Raw genomic sequence first — 25,629 nt, forward strand, 5'->3', positions numbered from 1 at the left:
GGCCCCCAGATGACTAGCTGTCCGAGATGAATGCACATCTTCAGGGGTTCAGCACATACTCTGTTACTTTCAACCAAAGCATCTCCTGTCAACTTGTTGAGCCTTCATGATATTGTTATGGGCTGAATTGTGTCCCCTCAAGACTCATATGTTAAAGCCCGAACCCCTAATACCTCAGAATGTGACTGATATCACTTTTATTTTATTTTTTTATTTTATTTTATTGATTGATTTTTCTTTTAGAGAAAGATAATTTATTTGTTGATTCTTGTATGTGCCCTGATCGGGGTTTGAACCCAAAACCTTGGTGTATCAGGACAATGCTCTAACCAACTGAGCTACCCAGCCAGGGCTGATAGCACTTTTAAAGAGGTGAGTCCATTAGGGTGGGCCCTAATCCAATCTGACTGGTGTCCTAATATGGAGAGGGAATTTGGACACACAAAGTGACACCAGAGATGTATGCCCCCAGAAGGAAGACGATGTGAGGACACAGTGAGAAGATGGCCATCTGCATGCCAAGGAGAAAGGCCTCAGAATAAATGAGCCCTGCCAACACTTTAATCTTGACTTCCTAGCCTCTAGAAATATAAGTAAATAAATTTCTGTTGTTTAAGCCACCCAGTCTCTGGTACTTTGCTATGGTAGCCCTACAAAACTAAGATAGATATTTATCATTATGATCAATATATTATCACCATTATAAAAAAAAATCCTTATCTCACCTTATAATTATCTCCCGGATGCAGATGGGGCCTAAAGGAAGAGAGTTTGCCTTAGTTCCTCAGTATTATATAACAAAGCAATGATATCAACCCAAAACTGGCTCTCTCATGGTCCACCCTTCACACAACCACCTGGTACTTCATTCAGTAATAATCTAGCAAACAGCCCTGGCCAGTGTGGCTCAGTTGGTTGAGTGTCATCCCATGCACCAAAAGATCAGGGGTTCAATTCCCAGTCAGGGCACATGCCCAGAGTGGGCTTGGGAGGCAACTGATATATATTTCCTTCTCTCTCTCCCCCTTCCTCTCTCTCTAAAATCAATAAAAACATATTTTTTTAAATCTAGCAAACATCCATCATGCAGTAGAGCTGTGTGGAATTGTCACAGAGAATGTACTTTGAAGTCAGGCTGCCTGGCTTGGCTTCCTAATTCGATCTCTTAGAAGCTGTATATCCTAAGGCAAGTTGGTTATCTTCCCTGAGTTTTCTCATCTCTAAAATGATGCTAAGAATACTCATCTCATAGGATTATATAAGGCCGGAGCAAGCTGGTACATGCGTAGTACTTTGCAAAGCACTTGACTCAGAGAATGAGCTCAATGGTTGGGGGCCTTTGCTTTTCTTTTTTATTTTTTAAATATATCTTTATTGATTTCAGAGAGAGGAAGGGAGAGGGAGAGAGAGAGATAGAAACATCAATGATGTGAGAGTCATTGATCGGCTGCAGCCCGCAACCCAGACATGTGCCCTGACCGGGAATCGAACCCTGATCGCCTGGATCCTAGGTCGATGCTCAACCGCTGAGCCACGCCCGGCTGGGCCTTTGCTTTTCTAAAGACACAAAATGGACAAGAAAGGAGAACACAGTCATGTTTTCACTTAAAATTTCAATATAATCCTCCCAACAAACTCTGCGACATAGGTATTGCCATCCTGTTTTGCAAAGTGAGGTTCAGAGGGATCATGTGACAATGGTCACAGAGTTTTTAAGTCTCAGGGCTGAGATCCCAACCCAGGTCTTCTGATCTCTATGCCCTGAGCTCTTTTTTTTCTGCACCAGAGCTGCTGCCCCTGGTGGTATGATTTTTTTCCCTGAGCCCTCAGTGTATGCCAGACATTCTCATTTAATCCTCACAAGGACGCAGCTTTCACAACCAGAGAATAAATAACCCTGACGTGGATGCACATGTTTAAACTAGATAGCAGAATAAACTGGCAAGTTATTGTGGGACTTAATGGGAAATGTAGGTCAAAGGGAAGTGCCTTCTGAGAGAATGGGGAAGAATAGGGCAATTACATTGATGGGTAACTGTTTGGGGCCAGGTGCTTTTGCTAGACCCCTGATTTACAATAACCTTGAGATTTTGATATCATTATGCCCCCATTTTACAGTTAAGGAAATAGAGGCTCAAAGAGAGTAAGTCACACAGAAAAGGAAGGAATGTGAATCTAGTGTCAACACAAATGCGTAGCATCTTCCCCTGGACCTGGACTTCTCAGGTCTGCTGCACACAGAAATTCATCCTAGCGACATTTTAAGGACATTAAATGACTGAGCTTCATCTTCAGGGATTCTGAATCGGTGGGTCTGGAGTGGGGCCCAGCCAGGTGAGTGGAACGTGCAGCCAGGAGGGAAGCCCAGCCGGCTGCAGTCAGGACCGAGCTCTGAACCACTGGAACAGTCTCGGCCCAGACCTGACAGTATACTCAGCGGCCTCACCACCCCTTTCCTTATTCTACCCAGAGAGGGAATGGCTGGTTCTTTCTTCAAGCGGCATGAGTTCATGAATTCATGACCCAGCATTCATAGCAACTGAATACAGATTTTAGGCAGTGACATCGCATCAAGATGCACAAATAGAGGGAGACCCTAAAATCAAATTGAGGCATCGTTTCTCTCTCTTGATAGGCCAGGAAGTTGAGCTGAAGTTTGTTTTTGTTTTCCTGCATTCATTGTTTAAATGGGTACATGAAATATTTTATGTTTACTTCTCCAAAAGAGAAATATGAATTAAATGGCTCTTTATGTATGATTTTTTTGGGCGGGCGAGGGGTGAGGGGAGGGGGAGGCTCAGTGACCTTTATTTAAAAAAACAACCTTTCCTGTCTCTGCAGAACTTCCCATGATGTGCAGCAGGAATTCTGGTGATCAACGTGCTCTTGGGGCCCCTAATTCCAGGTGTGTTTTTTCTTCTTCAAGCCAATATGAGTGCTCATCATTGACTCCAGGTGTCTGTGATGGTCCTGACAGTCTCTCTTCTGATTATAAACCACCTCCACCTTCTGACCGGATTATTTCAGACAGCACACCAAAGCAGAGTGCACTGCTAAATTATCTCTCCAGTCTAAACCCAGCTAGAAACGAGCTTTTCTTGGTTAAACCAAAAGTCAAACTGGAAGGGGAGAGACAATAAGAGGGTTAAAGATTAACTAGAACTCGTGGCTGGGGAACTGACCTTTGACTAAACATAGGTGCAGCTTCCCCTTGGTATGTGAAGAGACACCAGGCCCTCAGGGAAAAAGCAAAGGGAGAAACCAGGGGCCCAGGAGGGAAGCTGCAGGAGAGCATGAAGGAAAGGAAAGGAGGAGCCCGGGAGTAGTTGCCTTGAACACAGAGGAGCGTCCATTCACTCTCAGTGTCAGTTTCGCTCGCCCCTCTACGATGGATGTAGTTTTTGGTAGAAATACGAAAGAACAGCCGGAGCCTGTGAGGGCCAAAGTGACAGGTGAGAGTTTTGTATAAATGAATGCCTCTTCTTTTATGTTTAGATGTGTGCTTTTTTCTGCTTACTGTAAATTATTTTTGGAAAACATTATCTGGGAGAAAATGACCCATATTCCAGACACATTCTCTGTGACAATCTAGGTGTGCTTTTATATATAACTCAGTTTCCAAGGAGAGAGGGTCATTGTCATTACTTCTAGGGAGGAAATCCTGGGAATGCTGTTCTCAGCACATAAGCAATGGGATTATTCTGCAAAATGTGACCCAATCCAACTGGGTGTTGTATTTGTGCAAATGTGTGCATCCTGAATTAATTTCAAAATGGTCCAAGAAGTGGGGGTGAGCTCCCACTCCTGCACGTGCTCGCCAGAGGGTATGGAGAACCTGATGTGATTCCCTCTCAGGTACCATGGGGCAATTTGGGCATGCAAGTACCTGCAGAGCCACTACAAGAAACCCGGAGTGGGAGCCTTTGCCAGAACATTCCTTCACCAGGCTTTGTGTCTCATTTATGTCTCTGCTTTTCCTCTTCTACGTGCAACTTGACTTTCTGGTACCATCTTGTTTAGATTACAGGACAGTGACTGGGTCTGAACTCGCTGGTCCTCACCTTGTCACTTGCTGGGTGCCCTGAGAACAGCGCGTGGGGCAGGCAACTCAGGCTCATGGGCAGGTTCACCTTTGGAGACATGGACTGGATGGATTTTACAAGGAGGGGACAACAGTGACTGTTCTTTGTGAGGAAAGTCCGGTTGGAGATTTTCAGCTGAGAATTTGCCTTGGACATTGCATAGTGCTCAATGAATGCTGTTCTTATTGTGTATCTATGGCATTAACTATATGCTCCAATTCACCTCTCCCTGCTCTGCCTCACCTGCTCCATCTCCCATGTCTCTGTGAATAGTCCCCCCCATTCACTTAACTGCCCGAGGCAAGTGACTTGGCTGGTATTTTTTTAAATGTTCCCCTCCCCTCTCCCCCCATATTTAGTCCAACTCTGAGTCCTATCAGTTGTGTCCTCCAAGTCTCTATGCTCCATCATTTCTCTCCTTCCCCACTGCTACCACCCTGGTCTTCTCTCTGGTCTTCCTCCCTCCCCTTGGCTCTTCCTCCTGTCCACACTCCACACCACAGTCAGAGACAACTTTTGAAACCCCAACTCTGAGCATATTTCATTGATATGAGATGTGCAGAAGAGGCAGATCCTTAGAGACAGCAAGTAGATTAGTGATTCCCAGGGGCCGGGGCTGCGGAATGGAGAGTGCCTGCTAATGGGTGGGTACAGAGCTGCTTTTGGCGGTGATGGAAATGTTCTGGAATTAGATAGTGGTGATGGTTGTACAGCACTGGGAATATACTAAAAACCCCTGAATTGTACACTTTAATGGATTTTATGTTATGTGAATTTTCTCAATTAAAAAAAAAAAAAAATTGCAGCTCTGGCCAGTTTGGCTCAGTGGTTACAGTGTCAGGCTGTGGACTGAAAGGTCCCAGGTTCAAATCTGACCAAGGGCACGTACCTCAGTTGCAGGCTCAATACCTGGTCCCTGTTGGGGCTCATGCCGGAGGCAACCAGTCAATGTTCCTCTCTCACATTGATGTTTCTCTCTCTCTCCACCCCCCCACCCAACCCCCAAAGCAATGGAAAAAATATCCTTGGGTCAGGATTAAAAAAAAAAAATTGCAAATACATCTGACCCTGCCCTGGCCAATGTGGCTCAGTTGGTTGGAGCATCATCCCATACACCGAAAGGCTGTGGGTTCAATTCCCGGCCAGGGCACATACCTAGGTTGCAAGTTCCATCCCCAGTTGCAGGGTCAAGTGGAAGGCAACCCGTCAATGTTTTCTTTCCCATCAGTGCTTTTTTTCTCTCTCTCTTTCTCCCTTCCCCTCTCTCTAAAATCAGTAAGCATATCCTTAGGTGAGGATTTAAAAAAAAAAGCTGTGTTCTTATTGACCTTTGTCCCTTGGGCCCTACTTACCTCTCCAACCTCCATATTTATGATGCCCTCACTCAAAAACTATAGTCCAGTCTCACTAAACAGGGGCATCCTGGTCTTTGATCTCTTGGTTTGGTTTCCTCCAGAGACAAACATTCAGGTGTAAATAGTTTATCCCAGACTCGATCCCAAGAAACACTGGGAGGGAAGCCCAAAAAGGAGGCATTGTCAAGACACTGGGCACTGGGAACTGCCAGAGCTGAATCCCCTGGGAATAGTATAACACTTGCCTCACACTGTCCCAGCTCAGGGCAAGGAAGTGGTGGCATTTGACCCCAAACTCCCCGCCCATTGATGTGTGAGAGCTGCTTCCAGGGGCATTAACTCTCCAAGGTGCTTCCAGCTTGTCCAGCATGTGGGCAGAGCAGCTCCCAGGGTGAGAACAAAGCCCTCAGTCAGAGAGCTTCAGGTAGTTGCAGAAAGCACCCTTCATGGGGAGGTGAATGCCAAGGGGAGGTGGGTGGGGGACCAACAGTGTCTGCTCCAGCTCCCTATCTTTAGAGCAGTGCTGTCCAATAGAAATACAACGCATGCCGCGTGTGCCATTTTGAATTTACTAATAGCCACATTCAGAAAAGTATAAAGAAACAGGTGAAATTCGTTTTAGTGGTATATTTTATTTAACACGCCAAACATATCCAAAATATGATCAATTCAACATGTAATCAATATTTTAAAAATTGCTAATGCGATATTTTAAATTTTTTTCATAGTCTCTGAAAGCTGGTGTGCATTTTACACTCAGAGCACGTCTCATTTGTACTAGCCACATTTTATGTGTTCAATCGCCACATGGGGCTGGTGGCTACTATACTGGACAGTACAACTCTAGAATGTTCTTTCCTTTGTGAGGCAAGTACTACTCTCCCTGAAGACTCATCCAAGTCACTTCCTCCAGGAAGCAGCCCTCCTCTCCCCCTCCCTCACTCCCCTCGGGGTGAGGCTGTTCCCCACAGCCCCTGGCTGAATCTGTTGCATTGCCTTTACCGCAGTTTATCTTGAGTGTCTGTTGATTTCTTCTGTCTCTGTCTCTCAATGGATGGAGAGCAACTTAAGGGCAGGGACGGTGCCTCAGTGCTAGCACAATGCCATGCATATGGTACGCTTTCTGGAAATGACTGTTAGGTAAATGAATGGATGTAGTGAGTGGTATTGGGGCTGTGGCCTCAATTCCTTCCCATGGCCATTTCTTCTAGCTTTTTGGTTTAGACACAGAAACTGGAAACTAAACATTCTTTCTCTTAACAGGCAAGATTCCAACATGGCTGCAGGGAACGCTGCTTCGCAATGGGCCTGGGATGCACACAGTGGGGGAGACCAGATACAACCATTGGTTTGATGGCCTAGCCTTGCTCCACAGCTTCACAATTAGAGATGGTAAAAGCACTATATTAGTTTTCTATTGCCGCTGTAACAAATGACCATGAATGTAGTAGCTTCAAACAATACAAATTAATTTTTTTATAGTTCTGGAAGTAGGGAGCCTAAAATAGGTTTCACTGGGCTAAAAATCAAGGTGTTGGCAGGACTGCATTCTTTCCGAGGGCTCTAGGAGATAATCCATTTTCTTGCCTTATCTAGCTTCAGAAGCTGCTGGCATTACTTGGCTTGTGGCCCCATCTCCATCTTCAAAGCCAGCTCTCTCTCTCTCTTTTTCTCGCTCTCTCTGCCTGTCTTTCTCTCTCTTTCTGCTTCTATAACCACATATCTTTCTCTGACTCTAACCTTCCTATCGCCCTCTTATAAGGACCTCTGTGATTACATTGGGCACACCCAGATTATCCAAGATAATCTTCCTTCTTAAGGTCCTTAACTGAATCACACCTATGAAGTCTCTTTTGCCCTGTCAGGTAACATATTCACAGGTTCCAGGGATTAGGACTTGGACGTCTTGGGGAGGTGATTATTCAGCCCACCATAAGCATAAACCTCCCTGGAAAGGTGGCCAACGTTCTTTTTCAAAGAGTTCAACTTGCAAAATAATATGTATTCTTGATAAGGTGGGCAGCCGCAGGTGGGAGATTACAGGCTTTGGAATCAAACATGCACCAAATCACAACAGAGTGAGTACAGAGCCGAAAAGAACAAAGCTGCATGTATTGCTCGCCAGGCCCAGGAGAGCCATGTCACTCAAGCAATACGTTCAGTAGCTCTGCCTGAGTGGACACTGACTATAGGGCAGAGAGTAGGAAGTGCTACAAATAAAGTGAAACTGAGTTCAGGGTACTGGCTCAAGAAGTGGATTGTCAACTTTGCTGTTGGCCATTGGACTGGTTTATATGATAGCAGCGTGAGCTGGTTCTCAAAAAGATCCAGGATGGGTTGCATGAGCCTTTGGTAGGCTTGGGGAACACAGTATACAAATTCACGTTCAAGAACTTCAGCTTGGTGACATTTTTCTTTGACCCCTGTGTTTTAGCATGGGCAACCTATGGTCACTTCGCCTCCCTTGGCCTCATCAGTAAAAAGAGTTTAATCATCCTCCGTGGAGAATTGTTGTGATGATTAGAAGTATAGATGTCTAGCAAGGGTCTGAAAAACCTAGATGAAAAACCACCATCATCGTTGCTGGGTTTGAATCCCAGCTGCACCATCCTAACTAACATGCACCTAAGCTGTGTGACCTTGGCCAAGTTACTGGCCCTCTCTGTGTCTCAGCCTCCCATCTGTAAAATGGAGATATAGCAGTAGCATATCTCATGGAGTTGCTGTGGAATTTAAAGGAATTAATATGTGTAAGGAGCTTTGTATACTGTCTGTCACATAATACGTGCTCCATAAGCATTAACTATTATTTCTGCATAACTATTATTTCTTACAAGCCAGTCAGCAATTTTTTTTGAGTGCAGACTCTATGCCAGTGACTTGCTCAGACATTTCAGGAATAAAGATACCATGTGTGAAAACCATGAGCTGTGTTTGCAAAAACTTACAGATTTTGCTGAGACTGAGCCATAGAGAGGACGGTTCCATATTTCTTGACAGCCTGAAGTCTTAACGGCCTCCTTCTTTTTTAGACAGAAGTCACCAGTGATTCTGGGGGAAGCAAATGTTGTTCTGGATGAGGTGCATGAAAGGTGGCCTCCTTTCCATGAGGCTCTGCTTTACCAGGCTACCAGGTCCTTTGTGGCCATTTCTGGTGCTCATTTAATGATCTGTGGGAGGTGTTCCGGTCCCCTCTTTGCAGATGCAGAAATGGAGAGGTTGAGTGGCCTATCCAAGGTTGCCAAGGTAGGGCTAAGATCTTAACTTGTATTGTCCAGAGTTTAAGTTTGCAGCTGTCCCCCCATCCTCACCCCAGCACACCACCACCCCCAACTACCTGAGAAACAGCAGTTGCTTAAGTGATCCCCCCTCACAGCTTACCAAGCAGTAGCTCTGGCATCCTTCCATAGAAACCTCCAGGGACAAGGGAACCAGCAGGGAATGACCGAGGCATGGCTGTCTTACGGAAACATGGGATAAATAGGCAAATGACTAAAGTTATCCCATGCTGTTTAGAATTTCTAAAGGCTTCTAGTAGGTTTTCAAACTAAAAATTCATTGTCAAAGGTAAGTAGTTATTTTGTATCCTTTTATGAGATAGTCAGACAGGTATGACCACAAGAAGAGACAAAGAGAGGCTCAGGAAAACAAAGGTTATTATACTTACAGGTCCTAGGGGCAGGAGGCACAGCACATCACACAGGGCCACATGGGAAAACACCAGGGTGGTCAGGAGAGAAGACAGGAGCAGGGAAAATGCTTAGGCCAAGGCCTTTATTGGGGTTTTGAGGGAAAGGCAAGACAGGGCAGGGTAAACAGCGTAGGATTGGCTCCTATGAATAATTTCAGTGGGCTATGGGCTATAGCAGTGGTCTTTAGTGGCCTGGCACCTAGCCCTGGGATGGTTAAGGCAGAGGAATATTCCCTCCTGGGGTGTATGAACCAGACAGAAAAGGTGTGGCTCTGAATTGGTTACTTTTCATATCAAAGACATGCTAAGCCCATTGCTACCTCCAAGAATTGGCTAGTCTAGGGAGGGACAGTCTCTCACCAGCAGAAATGTTTTTTAAGATGTCAAAACATCATAATACACATGGATGCATTGAAATGATATGTAATTGTATAAACGGTGCGGTAGTAATAAAGTTAAACAATTAAAAAGAACATATACACACACACAGTAGCATGAAAGATTTTGTTTTATTCATAATCTGAGACTGGCTGAAAAATGGGAAATATGAAGAGCACACCCAGTTACTTCCCCTGGCCTGCCCTGGACCCTGGGCATGTTGAGGGTGCATGCCTCACCCTGCTTGGCAAAGATCAGCTTGCCATTCTCCAGCATAGGGCGGGAGGTCCCAGAATTCAGAGTCCCTGTTCAAATTGTTATGTCTTCATCACTTAGCATGGGGCCTGGCCCAGAGGGGCACTTTGAAACTCTTTATGGAGCTGAAATGATACAAACGAAGTAAAGATTGTTTTGGTAGAAGGAAGCAATACTTTCCCAACCCATCTCAATGCTCACTGCAGGGAGTGCTTGCTGGCCACTTGCATAAGTGCTTTGTGCCCATTCACATCTCAGTCCTCACTATAGCTCCTGAAGTAGGTACCGCTGCTATCACCTCGATTTTACAGATGAGAGTCTAAGACCCAGAAAGGCCAAGGTACTTGTCCAAATGCACACAGCTAAGACGTGGTGGTGGTCAAATATAAACCCAGTACTCTCTCAACCCAGAACCCTGAGTCCTAATTATTATGCAATTCTGCCCCCATTCCCCCATCCTGCCAGCTACCGTCTCCCCATCTCCCCAGCCCAATCCTCTTGAGGCTGACAGATTGTCAGTGATGGTGCGGCACAGCCTGGCTTCATCTCTTCTCTCCTCTAGAAGTCTCAATGGCTCCCCATTGACTAACAACGGAAATATAAACCAAAAATGTTAAGTACTATTATACATGACTCAAGAGGGCATGCACAGGGAAAGCGGGGTTCTTGGATTTGCAAAGAACACAAAGTCAGTATTTCTCAAAAGGTGGTTTGTGAACCTCCTGCATTGGAATCCCCTTGGATGCTAATTAAAGCTGCAAATCTTCCCACACGCGTGTGCGCGCGCACACACACACACACGTGTGCACAGCTTGAGTGAATCATAACCCTGAAAGTAGGAACAGAGCACCTGTGTTTCTAACACATTTCCCAGATGACCCCGAGCATACACTGAGGTTTGGAAAAACCTTCACTGAGGACCTCCAGCCTGGCTGCCCAGTCCCACCCACCAAGTTATCAGGGTGCTGTGAGGTGGGGCTCAGGCTTCTGAAGTATTTTTAAAGCACCAGGTGATTCTAGTATACAGCCAACTTGGAGAACCTATGTTAGTGCCAAACCAATAAGACTTTGGAGCAAGAAAGTGAAAAGACAAAAAAATAGCCTGTGGCCTTCAGCAGAGGCCAGAGATGTAATACTTTAAAAAACTAACAAAGATTTGAATAAAAGAGGCAGGTTGGAACAGGTGGGGCCCAGTGAAGGGTATACAGGAGTGCTCTTTTCTGTAAATCTAAAATGATTTCAAAATAAAACATTTTTATAAAGCAGGCATAGAGAAGCATGACCCAGGTCTCTCTCAGCAATGTAGTTGATACTTTTCTAATAAGAGGCAAAGCTGTTTTCCCATGAGGACTGGAGCATGCGAATTCCAAGAGCCAGAGTTGCCAAGATTTACAGACAAAAGAGCTCTTAAGAATTTAGCCTTTCTAAGCTTTTTCAATTATTATAGCTCCAAAGTAGACTTTTGGAAAGTTAGCTTTAACGCACACACACACTCTCATATATACATAAGCATGTGTGTGTGTGTGTGTGTATACATATATATAGCTATCCCCATCCCCCAAACCAGACCCCATTCTAGACGATTCCAGGCAGGAATCTGTTTACTTGTGTTCCTTTGGAAGGAATGTGGCTAATTGGACTCTTCTAGGAGCAAAGTGGTAGGGAATGCCGGGTGGCTCCTCCTCTAATCTCAGCCTGAAAGTGGAGTGTCAGCCTTGAGCAGTTCCAGAGACACATTTTCCTGTGGCCCCAAGTGCTCCGTGCTCTGGCGCTAGCTGTTTACAGGAAACGGGCCCCTTGCCTACAACCAGCCTAGGCTGGGTGTTTATATTTCAAGTAAAGAGAATTCAACATTTTAAGTAAAGCACCACAGGGCCCAAAGCACCTTAGCCAGTGCCTGTGGGTGGTGACTCTCAGAGGGAGGGGCCAGGAAAGAATAGGCCAACTCAGGGGGAGACCAGGATGTCCCTGGAGCAGGTTCCGTGTGGCATTTGGTAGAAGATGAGTGTGCGAGTGTGCGTAGCCTCACCAACCCCTAGGTGATTCTTCCTGCCCCCAGGATTTTGTTGGACAATCCAGAATTGCAGCAGCCATCAGTTATCAATGTGTGACAATGGTCCAAAGCCTTGCCCATTCTATTCTGCATCTCAATAGCTTATGTAGCTTTTATTGAGCACCTACTGTTGTGCTAAGTGCTTTACAGGCCTTAAATGCCACAGCAACTCTGTAAGGAAGGTATCATGATCCTCATGTCACAGTGAAGGAGACTAAGCCTACATGTGATGCAAGGTCAAGTGCATGGCTGGTAGATGGTGGAGCAAGGGTTCATATCCATGTGGGGATCTGAATCTCCTTGGGTAGAGCTCATGCCTGTCCCCCTCAGCTCTGGAATGGCTGGAATCAACATTGAAGCCCTGTAACGGTGTCAGCCTGGGATGATTCTGCTTCTTCTCTTTCAGGTGAAGTCTATTACAAGAGCAAATACCTGAGAAGTGACGCCTACAACGCCAATATCAAGGCAAACAGGATTGTGGTGTCCGAGTTTGGAACAATGGCCTATCCAGACCCCGGCAAAAACATATTTTCCAAGTAACTGTCCATTTTTAATCTGTTCATGCTTTTCGATATCCTTGATGGTCAAAACAACCAGTGTTTGTTGCTCTGACAATGGCCTTTAGGGTGGATGAAAACTTCATGTGACTGGCCTTTGCTTATATTCACTGTGCAATTCTAGATCACTGAGAGCAAAAGAGGCAAGCAGCGTCGGGTTATTAGGCATTCTCCCACACGGCTGGGGGCAGAGCAGTTCGGAGTCATCGATCAAAATTACAAATGCACATTCCCTTCAGTCCAGAGGCATACTTGTTCATGCCGAAGTGACAAATGTACAGAGTTATTTGTGGCTGCATTATTTGTTATGATGAGAAACTGAAAATAACCCAAATATTCATTGACAGAGGAGTGGTTAAATAAGTAACAGTAAAGCCACACAAGAAAATACTAGGCAGAAGTAAAAAGGAAAGAGGTTGTTTTCTGTGTATCAAATGGAAGGATTTCCAAGATATGTTAAATAAAAAAATAAAAAATCAAGATATATAAAGAGCAAATAATCCCTGGCTGGGTAGTTCAGTAAGTCAGAGCTTCACCCCGATACACCAAGGTTGCAGGTTTGATCCCCGGTCAGGGCTCATACAAGAGAATTAACCAATGAATGCATCAATGAGTGGAACAACAAATCCATCTCTCTCTCTTTCTCTCCCCGCGTCTCCCTATCTCCCTTCCTCTCTCTCTCTCAAATCAAGAAATAAAAATTTAAAGAGCAAATAATATGCTATATTTTGTGTAAAGGGGTATATTTTTGTTTGTATATGCATAAGGAGATTCTGGAAGGATGCATAAAGGAGGTGGAAAACTGACAAATGGGAGAAAAGGGTAGGGGAAGATTTTTAGTTGTATATGTTTTAAGTCATCTGGGTTATAACGCCTACGAATGTATTACATATTTGACAATTAAATTGTTGGCCACAGAATCGGGCCTGATGTCAGTGTCCCCTTCCTGATACTCCTTAGATGTGGAAGAGTTATGAAATATGCTAGGGACAGACTGGCCCAGAGGTGGAAGATTGCTTCTGCTTTTCCACAACTGCTCTGAACTCATTTCCAGGTGGGGAAAGAGCCAGTGAAGGGGAGGGAAGGGGAGGGAGTCAATTTAAAACCACCCCTTTGGGGCATCCTTGCTGTTACATGACTTGCCAGTAGGGGGAGCATTAACCAAGACAGGGATTCAGGATTTTTTTTTCCTGCTTTGAGTTTGCCTTTTTTTTTTAAAACTTGAATTTTTAAAAATTCACTTTGGTTAATAAATTAACCAAATAAATGACATTGGTTAGTAAAATTATTCAAGTTTCAGGTATATAATTCTATAACACATCATCTGTATATTGTACTGTATGTTTACCACCCCAAGTCAAGTCTCCTTCCGTCACCATTTATCCCTTTACCTTCTTGAGTTTGCCTTCTGATCAGATTAGTTATGAGTTCTTAACTCAAAATTAGTTTGCTTTTCTTTAAAAACAAACAAACAAAAAAACCCAACTCATTTCCTAGACAAATCTGAGGTAACCAGTGTGGACTCACATTCCTGCCAAAAGCAAGGATTAGTTGCTTTGCTAGTCTTCAGGGACCATTATGGGTACATGTATGATTTCTGTAGAGCTCCTTAAAATTCTCCAGAACAACCATCCAGCTATTTCTGGCTTTGGTGCAGGAGACCTTTGGAGTTTTGAGAGCCCAGGAGGGCTCAGTTGGTGGCCACGTTGTCCCAGATACTCCTTAGTTGATTCAATATGGTGGTAGCTTTGGCCACTTGATATCTAAGTCCTCAAGTGACCCATTGGAGCCTGGTACTTTTTCTTCCTTAAGTTGAAGTAGAGCATTTTAAGTGGTAGGAAAACGAAAACTATCTCAAGCAGAATTTTCCAGCTGGGTAGACACAGCACTGACCCGTAGGTTTGCTTTCTTCCCCAGAGCTTTCTCCTACCTGTCCCACACCATCCCAGATTTCACAGACAACTGCCTGATTAACATCATGAAGTGTGGAGAAGACTTTTATGCGACCTCAGAGACCAATTACATAAGGAAAATCAACCCACAGACTCTGGAAACTCTGGAAAAGGTATCAGTGAATCTACAACCAACATCAGTTTTTGACTCGAGACAGGAACCCCTTGGGTGAGACCATGTGCGCTGCAGGGACTCATGGGTGGAGCCCCCTCCTCTAATGACACCGACTCTTGTGTTTTCCCATCATAGCACTTACACTAGATTCTAAGCTCCCTCGGGGCTGGGGCTGGGGCTGGGGCTAGGGCTGTGTGTTTTCATCTTTGTGGCTGTATTAATTCCTAGGGCTACCATAACAAGTACCACATACTAGGTGGCTTAAAACAATAGAAATGTATTCTCTCACAGTTCTGAGGACTGGAGGTCTGAAATCAAGGTGTCAGAAGGGCCATGTTCTCTCTGAAGGAGGGCAGTGTTCTCTAGGGGAGGATCATTCCTTGCCTCTTCCAGCTTCTGGTAGTTGCCAGCAATCCTTGGTGTTCTTGGCTGATAGATGGGTGCATCACTCCAATCTCTTCTAAGGATATAAATCATTGAATTTATAGATAAGGCCACCCTAATCTATTACCTAATCTAATAAGGCCGCCCTATTTCCAAATACAGGTACCAGGAGTTAGGACTTCAACATATCTTTTTGGAAGACACAATTCAACCCTTAATAGAGCCCATAGTCCTTGGCTTTAAGTGGTAGCTCAATGAGTTGTCTAAATGAATGGCTGTGCTGGACCTCCCAGGACTCCCAGTGGCCTTACCTTGTATTGACCTGAAGAGGGAGGCATTAGGCAGAGAGCAAGTATACAAAAACAAATGCCCAAGCAGATATCCTTCCTGAGCAGAATCAAGTCAACATTTTTGTGAAAATCAATAGACCCACTTTCAATTTTCTCCAGTCGGCTGTTCAGAGCCTCAGTGTCTTTGTAATACATTTTAATGATCTGTTAAAGGAGTGCTTTTCTTAGCTGTGAAGTGATATCCAGATCCTTTTAAGCTAGGTGGCATAGATCTAACTGATGTATGCGATCCACAAAGTTGCGGAGAGGAAAGACTAGGAGAGAACGAGTACTGCCTGGCTTTTGGCTGGAAATTGTGCTGTCCTGGGGAGGAAGGGCAGACAGCTGGTACCAGGCCACCCTATTGTTTCACAGTTGTGGCTTGTTCGGAGCCAGGCACTACTGAGCTTGCTAGTTGAACTTCACTTCGACCAAATGTTTTTGTAACCTCCCCATTCCCGGAATAATACTATGAGAGAGGCCTGGAGATTTCTGCCTCTGTGGAATGCAAAAGGAGAGAATTTAAATGACTTATGTAGAATGACACAGAGCAGTGGCCAAAATTAGCACCATGGTTGCCTCTCTGAACAGGTCATTGCTTAGAGCTCTCTGTGGTGAGGTGTCCTCTCTTCACTCTGAGGACCGCCGGCAGGGCCAGGCAGCAGGATCCGAAAAACTGCCACAGAAAGCCCACAGCTCACTCACCCCCCTGCAACCTATTTGCTCTAGGAGGGCCCCCATGATGTTATATCAGGTCACAAGGGTAAACCTTCTCTTGAAAGGTGAAGCCTGCCTTATTTTCAGATCAGAAAATGTGCAAAAATAGCCTTCATCTCCCTGAACCTAGAACCAGTCAGCGTTTCACAGGATTTCAACTTCTCCCCGTTTAAAAACCAGGTGCCTCTCATATTTTGCAGGTTGATTATCGCAAATACGTGGCTATAAATACGGCAACATCGCATCCTCATTATGATTCAGCCGGAAATATTCTCAACATAGGCACATCCATTTTGGACAAGGGGAAGACAAAATTTGTGATCTTTAAGATCCCTGCCACAGTACCAGGTAGGTCATCCTGGGGACATAATGAAGCTCAGACACCAGGGGTGGCTCCCTCTGAAGAATTCTGACTTTTGCTGATGACATAGATTCAGTCTGACTCTTTCCCTCCCAGGTGATTCAGATGACCATGAACTCATTATCTCTCTTTAGGAGAAAATGATGTTGCTGGGCTTCCTTTCGGAAGTGAATCCGTTTACTATTCTAACCTTTTCTGTAGGTTACAGTTCATTGATTCATTAATTAATTTTATTTATCATTCACCCATTGTTCATCCATCCACCCATTCATTTATCATCCACCCTCCCTTCTTCCCTCCCTCCCTCCCCCCCTCCTTCCCTCCCTCCCTCCCCCCCTCCTTCCCTCCCTCCCTCCCTCCCTCCCTCCCTCCCTCCCTTCCTTCCTTCCTTCCTTCCTTCCTTCCTTCCTTCCTTCCTTCCTTCCTTCCTTCCTTCCTTCCTTCCTTCCTTCCTTCCTTCCATCTTTTTTCAGGCTTCTAACAAATATTTGTACGTCAGGGCCATGCTACCCATTCTCATCCCAGCCCCGGAAGCCATGTTCCCAGGGTTGTTCAGGGAGCTCAGCCCTGCTGGGATCAACTCCAGATCCCCACCCTGCTCTCCGGGCCTTCTGGACCTTCTCCACTTAGCACAGGAATCCTGGAGGGAAGCCCAGGCCAATTGTGATTGCATGTTCCTGAGGGGGAGGAAGGTGAGGCTCATAGGCCTTATTTTGTCCAGGACCCTCCTGGGAACCGCACCCAGGAGACCAGGCCTCCATTGGTGGTTGGAGATAGGGCAGAACTAAAAGGGTGTTTGGCTTGACCTCCTGGCTTAGGAAAACTGGTTTCCATCTGTGATCCCTGCTGACCCCCCTCCCCACGGTCCTGTAGAACCTCCTGAGCAAACTACCAGCCTCTGCTGGCAGATGTGACCAAGTCCCTGAGGTCAGAAGGTACCATGAGTATTCTTGTTAAATGGAACTCCTATTAATTAAGCCAATAAAGGGATATAGGGTCTAGCTTAGAATCCTAGGATGTCAGACCTGGGGATGGTCTAGGCCTTTGAGTTTACCACCTCATATTACAGAGGAGGGCTATGAGGCCCAGGGGGTCAGGGGAGATGCCCACGGGCACAGCTTGCAGGAGCCACCAACAATCCACAAACAGCTATGCTCCGAGTGCCTGCTCCACGCCGGTGGCTGTCCTGGGATCATGCCCATCTCCTGCCTGCCAGGCCGGGGTGCCTTTCATTTCAGTTTTCTTTGTGCTCCATTTGTTTTGTGAAAAAAAAAAAACACTAACCCACAACCCACAGCCTCCCTCCCACCAGCCAGCTGTTCACAGTGTGCACAGGTGGCCACAAGGAAGGTAGAGACGCTTGCAGGTAACTCATTAGAAATCAGCCCCGGGCCTGGGAGGGGAGGCCTTTTGGCCAGTGGTGACTCACCCTTGCAGGGGAATAAGAAAACTGAACGTGTACTGAGGCCCATGCGAGTCTGGGCACTGGGCGAGGTGCTGGGCCTACTTACTCCACTATCTCACTCTGTTCCCTTCCTTCACACTGTGAACGTTATGAGCCCCTAACACACCACAGAGGAGGTAGCCAGGCTATGGGGCAATGTCTTCTTGGCTGAACCCTATAACTTTGGTCACAATGACAGATATTCCACCAAGCCTCAGCTTCCCGTCTGTAAAATGAGAATCATACAGCCTACCTTGATGGTCACAATATATGCAAAAGCCCCTCATCACCGCAGGTGTTTCAGAATGGGCAATGCCAAGAAAATTCATGGAACCCTCTGAAACACGTCTGTCTTAGAAAAACTAATTTTCCTGTGTGTCTCCTTCACTTTCACACTCCACACAACACTTCTGACCCCAGATGTGAAGGGAGCGCCCCCACGCCAAGCAATTCTCTGTGACACCTGCTGGTGTCCTATAATTTAACTCAATTCTAAGCCTACCTATTTGATAGTGTCAAACCCCACAGGTTAAGGGCTCAGTCCCACAGGACTGCTCCTCCCCCATTTCAGATGCCAATCGCAAGTATTAGGTCCCCAGGTTATCCACAACTTCTGTCCGACTTGGCTCCAAATCAGGGGTTTCCACCACCCCTTCCTCGGTTTTGATTAATTTGCTAGAGTGGCTCACAGAACTCAGGGAAACATATTTACCAGTTTATTAAAGGACACGATAAGGAACACACATGAACAGCCAGATGAAGAGATACATGGGGTAGGGCCTGGTAGTTTCCGGAGCTCAGGAGGTCCTGTCCCCGTGGAGTTGGGTGCATCAGCCTCCCAGTGTGGATGTGTTTGCCCACCTGTAAGCTCTCTGAACACCACACTATTGGGATTTTATAGAGTCTTTCTCACATAGGCCCGATCGATGATTAACTACATCTCCAGCCCCTCTCTCCTTTCTGGAGGATGGGGTTAGAGCTGAAAAATCCCAAGCTTGTAATCATGGCTTGGTCTTTCTGGTAACCAGCCCCATCCAGGAGCCCACTCAGAGTCACTTTGTTGGAACAAAAGATGCTCCTAGTGTTTTTACCACTTAGGAAAGTACGCGGGTTTTAGGAGCTCTGTGCCAGGAACTGGGGACAGGGCCAATATGTACTTTTTCTATTAACTCACAATGTCAAATGATGGTCCTCAGCAAAATGTCCAAGCATAAGCCTGGGAGCCCACTCATCACCTGACCAGCTTGATAGAGCCTCAGGCCCAGCCGCCTGCTGAGCCAGACTCCACGTTTCATCATGATCCTCAGGTGATCTGTACGCACGGCAGAGTTTGAGAAGCTTTGCTCCAGAGCAGGCCAACAAACTTTTTCTATAAAGGGTCCAAGAGTCAATATTCGAGGCTTTGCAGATGTGTCGTCTCTGTTGCAACTACTCAACCGTGCTGTTGTGGCTGGAAAGCAAAAGCAGCAGCGATCCCTGCATAAAGGAGGGAGCGTGGCTGTGTTCAGATAAACCTTAATCCAAAAGCAGGTGGAGGCAGGGGTGGCCCCCAGCTGTGGCTGCAGAGCCGGGTCTCAGAGGGGACTGGGCCTGAGCAGGAAGGACTCCGAGCCTCTGCCCCATGTCAGCTAGGCGGCAACCCCTTCGTCTGCTTTACTTGTCAGCTCTTACTCCAAGGTCGCTCTGAGGGCTCGCTGCAGGCGGTGGCGGTGTGGTCTGGGAGGCCAGGCCCTGCGCTGTGCCTGAGGCTTGCTTTTCTCCAGACAGGACGAAGGGGAAGGACCCCTTGAAGCACACGGAGGTGCTCTGCTCCATCACCTCCCGCTCCCTCCTCTCCCCGAGCTATTACCACAGCTTCGGGGTCACCAAGAACTACGTCGTCTTTCTCGAGCAGCCCTTCAAGCTGGATATTCTCAAGATGGCGACTGCGTACATCCGGGGAGTGAGCTGGGCTTCTTGCCTGGCTTTCCACGGGGAGGAGAAGGTAAGCCCTGGCTGGGACTTCCAGCCCGGGGGTCTGAGGACCCACAATGCGAGGACAGCCAGAGCGAGGTGTCCCCAGAAGCAGACGTGGAGATGGAGGCCAGCATGGAGGCGGTTTCTTAGGAAAGAAGGAAGCAAACTACCGTACAGTCTCCCCCAGAGGCATCAGCCAGCCTTCCAGAGAGTTCTGAAGTTGGGCCCTCAGAGTGGCCCTGAGTTAGGATAAGGGTGCCAGGCCTTTATGACCACACATGACAAGTCAGTAGAGAAGACCATCCTGAAAGGGTGTGTGACCTTGGACAAGGTAGCCTTGTCAACCAAGACACTCACCCAGCAGTGGTCCCCACTCATCTCAGTCCTAGCCAATGGCTGGGCTCCTGCAGCCTCCCTTGTCTGTTGACAAGCCCTCCATGCAGCCACTGTGTAATGTGGGGAAGGGGGGCCATAGATTATTCAGACATCAGAATGACAGTGTTCCACCAGACGGCACGACAGAAATCCCCACTGTAAATCCCCACTTACCTCGTCCCAGCCACTGGCTCCCTGCTCACTCCACCTCCTCCTGTATCTCAAACCAGCCAAATACATCCCTGCCTCAGCGCCTTCAAGTTCAAGTTTTCTGTCCCCTGGAATGCTCTTCCCGGTGTGGTTCCCTACCGCAATTACTCTGGGTCTCAGCTCCGGCCCCCTGACCTTGAGGCCTCCCTTGATGAACTTGTCTATCGCAGAGCCTTCCCCAGGCTTCCTTCAGCCCCTGCTCTGCCTCATTTTTCTCAGTAGAGCTCATCACCCTTGACACGTGATATGTTTGATCACTGGCTGTTGGCCTCACACCCACTGAATATAAATTCCAGGGAAGCAGGGGCTTGGTTTTCTTTTGTCTCTCTAGGTCCTGAAAAACTGTCTGACATGTCATAGACCCTCTATAAATATTTGTGGAACGAATGAGTGGGGCAAGGGGGCAGCAGGGAAGCCAGCTAAACTCCCCAAACACTTCTTGGGAATGGCACACTTAGACCACATTGTGTACTCTCTAAGGTGAACCGTAGGTGATCTCTTGTTTGCATTCCGTTGTTCTGCTCCCCCAGTCTCTGACTTTCTCCCATGACGTCAGTGAAAAAGGGGCTGAGCTTTTTGTCAACCTGTCTGCAGCATTTTCCATTTCTGTGTTTGTTCACTCTCTTAAAATGCAAATAAAGACTGCTTCCTTAGAGGGTGCTCATGTAAAAAAAAAATTAAAAATCCCCAAACACACTGGGGAGCATACCACTGGCAGGAGCTGCAGGGCCTTCTGGGCCTCCACCCTGAGGCCCCTGGGGATTCCTTGGCTCTGGAGGACAGGGCTTAGAGCCCTGGGAAGGGCTTTGGAGTGCATTTTGAAGAGAACCTTGTGAAAGTCCCTGTGGCTGACCCAGGGATTGGGACCCTGGGGAAGAAAATGCCTAAAATAATGACCCCTGTACTCACCTCCCAAACTGACCCCCACCACCATGCTATCACAGCTTTCCTCCTCTGCAGCCTGCCCAACATTTAAAGCTTGATCCCGGGGAAGCTGGAGAAAGAAGCAAATGAGCGGGGAGGAGTGGTCCCTCCCTCCCTCCCTTTCAGAAGGCGGGTGGCTGGGCCAGGGCTGCCAAAAGATAGGAACACCCCCTCCCTTTGGATTAGGCAACGGGCCACAGATATGGCTCATTACCACCCAGAGTGGTACCGCCTCGTGACACCCAGAGTGTGTGCAGCGGCCTCATGAGCTGATACCCACGTGGGCTCCTTAACTAGAACCAGGTCACTCAGCCCTCCAGGACAGGGGCGTTGCTGTGACAACCACATCCTGGTAGCAGGCTCTGCGGTGGAGATGGGAGAGGGGACCCAAAAGGGAAGGTGTGGTTTTAGAGTTTTAGGGGCTCTGACAGTGGATGAAGCCTGGTGAGGCCTAGATGTCTGGCACCTGCCCAGTTCTCTCCAACTTGGCCATTTCCAGGGAGCTGGCATGTTGCTGCTCACCTGGAATCACAACCAAGTGATGTAGGGAAAACAGTGCACTCTCTGGGGCTTCCTCCATACATTGTCCTCCTGGTGATGCAGAGGCCCTGGCCCACAAACTTCCCTCTTCTCCATGGGAAAGAGGTGATCATGGACACACAACAACTGACAGCCCCCATGTACTCAGTGCTTCTGCGTGGCTGGCACTCTGGAGGCAGGACACAGAGAGTCAGAAGGGGGAAGGGAACTCATGAGCCAGTACATGGCAGGGCCGGCTCTTGCCCCATACCTGATGCCACAGCGCTGGGCCAGCAGAGGGAGGGCTGACCACTGGATGTGCCTCTTCTTTCAGACTTATATTCACATTGTCGACCAAAGGACTGGGAAGCCCATGTCCATCAGGTTTTACACAGACCCTATGGTGGTCTTTCATCACGTGAACGCCTACGAAGAGGATGGCTGCCTTGTCTTTGACGTCATCGCCTACGAGGACAGCAGCCTCTACCAGTCTTTCTACTTGGCCAGCCTGACCCAAGACTTTAAAGAGAACTGTGGAGCCAACTCTACCCCCACCCTCAAGAGGTTCGCTGTGCCCCTCTGCATGGACAAGGTAATGGCTTGAAGGAAGGAAGGACTGTTTTATTCCTGGGGAGACATGAGCCCAGGTAGGCAGTTGCTTTGGCCCTGAGTTGATTGACATTGAAATCCAAAATGAGCTGTTCTTAAAGAAATACAGAAAATGTTTTCATTATTTTCCCCAAAGTAGTAGTCATAGTAGAAACTTTAGAAAATATAGATTAAGTAAAAAGGAAAGAAACCCCCCATAAACCCATTGTGGGTATATTTGTATTGCCCCCCCAAGTCTCTTCACTCTCCATAGATAGCTAGATAGACAGACATACACATGCACATAATTGACATAATGTATACAGTATATTTATATTATATATACACATATTGATATATATCTCAATAAAGCAGTTAAAATTATGTATAGTGCGATTTAATTTTAGAAAAGGAAATCACACTGTACATAATTTTAACCACCTTATTGTGATATTATTCACATGCCATATAATTCACCCATTTTCACTCATTTAAACTGTAGGATTCAATCACTTTTAGTACATTCAGAGTTGCACAATGATCACCACAATTAATTTTAAAACATTTTTATTACCCCCAAAAGAAACCCCATACCCCTTAATCATCGCCCCCCAACCCCTCCATCCGCCTGCCCTAGACAATCACTGTTCTACTTCCTGTCTCTGAGGATGCGCCTTCTTGGGCATTTCATCGAAACGGATTATACGGCAGGCGGCTTTCTGTGACTGGCTTCTTTCACTCAGCACCACGTTTTCAAGGTTCGTCCTTGTTGCAGCATGTGTCAGTACTTCATTCCCTTCCATGGCCGAGTGTGTACATACTCTTTTGTGTACTGCTATTTGTCTATCTAAACATCTTTCCATGGCATTAAATGTTCTTCCACAACATCATTTAGATATTTTCCTGACAGCCCATGGCAGGGATTCAACACCATTTGCTTACCCAGTGCCCTGCTGTTGAATAGTCCTGTTCTTGCATTAAAAATGATCACTAGATCAGACATTATCCTCAATTAGGGTGATGTTGCCAAGGCTCTGGACTTGGTTTTGGAGGCTCCAGAGGCTTCTGGCTCCAGAACTCACTGACTTCATGACTTAATTAATTTAAATGAAACCAAATTCATTCCAATTCAAGTTTGATGGCTCATATTTACTAAATGCACTCTAGATGCCAGGTACTTTGCTAAGCATTTTATTTTTCTTGCCTCACTTAATGATCCAAACAACTTGTGGGAGAGGTCCTTATATTAGACTCATTTTACAGATGAAGAAACTGAGGCTCAGAGAGGTTAAAGAATGTGCCCAAAGTCACACAGCCCACAAGAGCAAAGCCAAGATTGTCATCTGCACCAGCCTGTCTCTAAACCCATCCTTATGGCTGGTAAGGGGTATAGGTGCTGTTCTCCCCAGCAGACCTAACTCCTAGAAAGAAGCCCAGATGGGTCACACTGAATGCTTCTAAGGGCTCTGCAGGCCTGAGGAGTAGGGGACACTCCCACCCTCATTGCCAGGCTTCTCAGTGCCGGGGTTCAGATATCTCCCAGCCAGTGAGCAGGGCCTGAATTTAAATACCAAGTGTGTTTGTTGTTCCTGTCTCTCCAACATTTGCCCATCTAAAGTCATCTGTGCATCTCTGTCGTGATTTTTAACACATTTCCCATTACCTCTATTTAACATTTACAAAGTCACATTTTTGTAAATCAACTCACTGTTGAAAGAAAACCTATCACTACCCAATGGAAAGCCAGCCTTGTTTGCTGCAAATAGCAGGCAAGCGTGAGCATTAAAAAAATGTTAATAAAGCAGCGGTCTTTGGCTCTAGCCAGATACTGTTGCTTGCCAAGGCTTAATCTCTTAAGAAAGCTCTAAAATGGATTCGCTGTTAAAGATATAGTGGCACCTAACCGAGACTTGCTCCTTGACCTCGTCAGCAAGCGCTGAAGAGAAAAGGGCTTCACTGTCTCCCCAGGCAATTCACAGCTATTGAATGAATGGCCGTGTCCCACATAATCATCACATGAGCCACTGTCCTCTGTGTCCCTCGCTCTGGGCAGTGCCTCAGTGCAGGGCCTTGGACCACACCTCCTGGTTCCAGGAAGCAATGGGAGTGTCACAAAACCCACAGGTGGCAAACCCCAAGGCCCAGCCCCCACCTCACGTCTACCTCAGTCTGGGGATGATACACAGAGAGGAAAGAGTCCTTCCCACTGCCCACACACCACAGTATTTTATAGCCTTTTATCACGCTCGAAAATGATTTGCTTCCTTGGAACCAAGCTAAGAAGTTTAGCATGTGTATTTTTAAAAGGCGCCATGTGAGCCATCTGCTGCTTTGAAACTCGCAAAGAAGGGTGAGCCCTGGGAAGGGTAGCTCTGGCCACGCTTTCTAATTGCTATTTATTGTCCCTTAAAAATGTCTTCTTGCTTCACTTTCAAGCCGCCCCGCCTGCATATTGAAATCAGAATGTCAAGCAGGAGGACATGGCCTCTATGCCCAGATCTGGCGGCTCTAATTTCACCCCATCCAAAGGCTTGTTAGGGAAGCACTGCAGGAGGTACCATTCTTTCTCAAATGCCCTTCAGTCTGGGGCCTTTGCACACCCCTGTCCCTCTGCCTGCAACTGTATTGTCTTCCCATCAGACCTGCACTCCAGTCCTGGCTCTAGGCCGGGCTTACCTGGGGGCTCTGAGACCACATCAGCTCCTGCGGGGCCTCAGCCCGGAGCAGTGAAGGCAGAACTGCCTGGGCTGGGCCCAGTGTGAGCATGGTCTCATAGCCCCCAGTGGATTCTAATTTGCATCCAGGTAGCAAATTCCTGGTTATCCTGCAGGTCTCAGGGTCCTTACTCCCCTCGGATGAGTTTGTACACTCTAATTGCACCTGCAGCTCTTTGCCCAACATTTATCTCAAGTATAATCAACTTGTTCAGTCACTTCTTCCTGTCACCTCTGAGAAGGCTGAGACTCTGTTTTGTCAGCAGTTTATCCCCTGCGCCCATCACAGCACCTGACTCTCAGAGGGTTCTCCTTAAGCTCTTAAATATTTTGAATGAATGAGTGAATGATGAATGAATGAAAAACACGAAGCAAGGTCTCCAAAAGGGCACACGGCCTTCCTTTAGCATTTGCAACATTTCCCAAGTGGAAAGTGCTTTCCATGTAGAACGGGCAATGGTGACATATATTCAGAAGTCTGGGACCTCCCAGCTGCCCCAGATTCTCTTGTGTTCGGGCCAGCTGGGGTCAAAAGAAGGAGAGGCCTGTTTATGTAGGGTGGCGTGGGGATTGGGGAAGGCAGGGCTGGGCCGGGAGGGGCGTGGGCATGTGCAGACAGTCCCTGTAGGTGCCCTGCCCTTGTCCTGCAGGTGGGTTCATAGCACTGACT

General features: G+C 46.8%; 1 protein-coding gene across 2 annotated transcripts in view; it reads left to right on the top strand.

Moving 5' to 3' along the window:
• Window positions 1–3,215: 3,215 nt before the first annotated feature.
• BCO1 (beta-carotene oxygenase 1) overlaps window positions 3,216–25,629 on the top strand; it is a 51,991-nt gene continuing 29,577 nt past the window's right edge. Inside the window, exons 1-7 of one of the 2 annotated variants that reach the window (XM_081119252.1) lie at window positions 3,216–3,452; window positions 6,701–6,829; window positions 12,221–12,350; window positions 14,289–14,436; window positions 16,069–16,216; window positions 19,437–19,657; window positions 21,992–22,249. In XM_081119252.1, coding sequence (XP_080975378.1) covers window positions 3,389–3,452; window positions 6,701–6,829; window positions 12,221–12,350; window positions 14,289–14,436; window positions 16,069–16,216; window positions 19,437–19,657; window positions 21,992–22,249 — 1,098 coding nt within the window. In that variant the 5' untranslated portion in view covers window positions 3,216–3,388. The remainder of the gene's footprint in view (window positions 3,453–6,700; window positions 6,830–12,220; window positions 12,351–14,288; window positions 14,437–16,068; window positions 16,217–19,436; window positions 19,658–21,991; window positions 22,250–25,629) is intronic. The other variant, XR_013997578.1, reaches the window with a different exon arrangement.

This window comes from Miniopterus schreibersii (genome assembly GCF_964146895.1).
Source record: "Miniopterus schreibersii genome assembly, chromosome: 18".
Classification (NCBI taxonomy): domain Eukaryota; kingdom Metazoa; phylum Chordata; class Mammalia; order Chiroptera; family Miniopteridae; genus Miniopterus; species Miniopterus schreibersii.